The following is a 1,231-nucleotide window of genomic DNA, read 5'->3' as shown; positions in this document are numbered from 1 at the left end:
CTTCAGGGCTGGTGTGTACTCATTGTGGCCATGTCCTCAGTGGTAATGTGCCCCAACACCTGTTCAAAAAGCACCATGTTCGGTGTAGTCAAGAAGACATTGATGCAGCCACGGCGCTCCTGCGCTCTGAGCAGCCCGAGGAGCCAACAGAGGATGTTGCAACAGAGGCTGGGCCTCGAGCGCCTGTGGAAGGTATCCCCATTCTGGACGGCGTGAGTTGCCCCATTTGTCAGGCATGCTTCACGACGAAGAATAGCCTGCACTTTCATTTGCACAACAAACACGTTGGTGACCCCAATATCAATCAGCCGCCTCGACGAGTCAAGCTGCAAAAGCCGCTGCGCGGTGCTGGAGCCCGCTGTGTCGAGATCATTGTGGAGGAAAGCCACGACGCCTCGGCAGCCGATGTGAGCGAGAACGAAGAGGAGCTGGAGGAGCAGCAGCGGTTCAAGCAGTTTATCTCAAGCACCCAGGCCATGGCCTCGGAGGCTGAGGATAAGCGATGCCCGCACGGCGTTCACCAGATGCATCCGTTTTACGACAGCGTGGGCATGACGCTGGTCATCAACGAGCTGAAGCCAGAGCGCATGGTCGGACTGGGCCACAACACCCCGTCGGCACTCCTTGAGTCGGGCATGCACGAGCTGTTCTGGACGGCCTACGAGCAGCTCTCGGATCAGGGCCTGGCCGCTGCTGCGGTGACGCGTCTGTTTGACGACAATGAAGGGCAGTATCAGCATCGCCCCATGCGGCAAGTACAGCCGCAAACCGTCAGCAGGTACCTGAGTCTTGGGACACGCCTGGTCCAATTCTTGCTGCTGCTGGAGGCCATGCCAGCCCCCGATCCGTCTAGCTTTCTGGGCCAGGTGCTTGCCAGCCGTGGCCCTGCGGTAATTGATGCCACCGTGGCTCTGAGTGCGGGCCTGGACGCTGGAATGACCAAGAAAGAGCTGGTCGAGCCCCTGACGTCCCTGTGGCTGGCCCTGGTGGAGGTGGAGCTGAGCCTCTTTGACAACGACAAGGTGCACTTTGTCAACGTCTTCCTATTGTGCACGGCCGTGTCCAAAGGAAGCGGCATCCTGCAAGACATCAGGCAGTGGACCACGACGCCCGCTGGACTGCTGTACGTTTTCAAATTGTTCCTGCTTCGCCGTGGCAAGAATGAGTCGTGGTCAGTGGCCAACGAGTTGAGGCCGTATATGCAGCCCGGGCGATTGAAGCATTTCTTGAG

General features: G+C 58.8%; 1 protein-coding gene across 1 annotated transcript in view; it reads left to right on the top strand.

The window, feature by feature from the left end:
- Positions 1 to 1,231, top strand: part of MONBRDRAFT_6929 (zinc finger, C2H2 type domain-containing protein) — a gene marked incomplete at both ends in the record, with an annotated part of 5,922 nt that overhangs the window by 2,915 nt on the left and 1,776 nt on the right. Inside the window, one exon of the mRNA XM_001744560.1 lies at positions 72 to 1,152. Coding sequence (XP_001744612.1) covers positions 72 to 1,152 — 1,081 coding nt within the window. The remainder of the gene's footprint in view (positions 1 to 71; positions 1,153 to 1,231) is intronic.

Source organism: Monosiga brevicollis, genomic scaffold, assembly GCF_000002865.3.
Source record: "Monosiga brevicollis MX1 MONBRscaffold_6 genomic scaffold, whole genome shotgun sequence".
NCBI classification, from domain to species: Eukaryota; class Choanoflagellata; order Craspedida; family Salpingoecidae; genus Monosiga; species Monosiga brevicollis.
The sequence above is the reverse complement of the archived record's forward strand: the minus strand, read 5'-3'. Positions and strand labels throughout refer to the sequence as shown.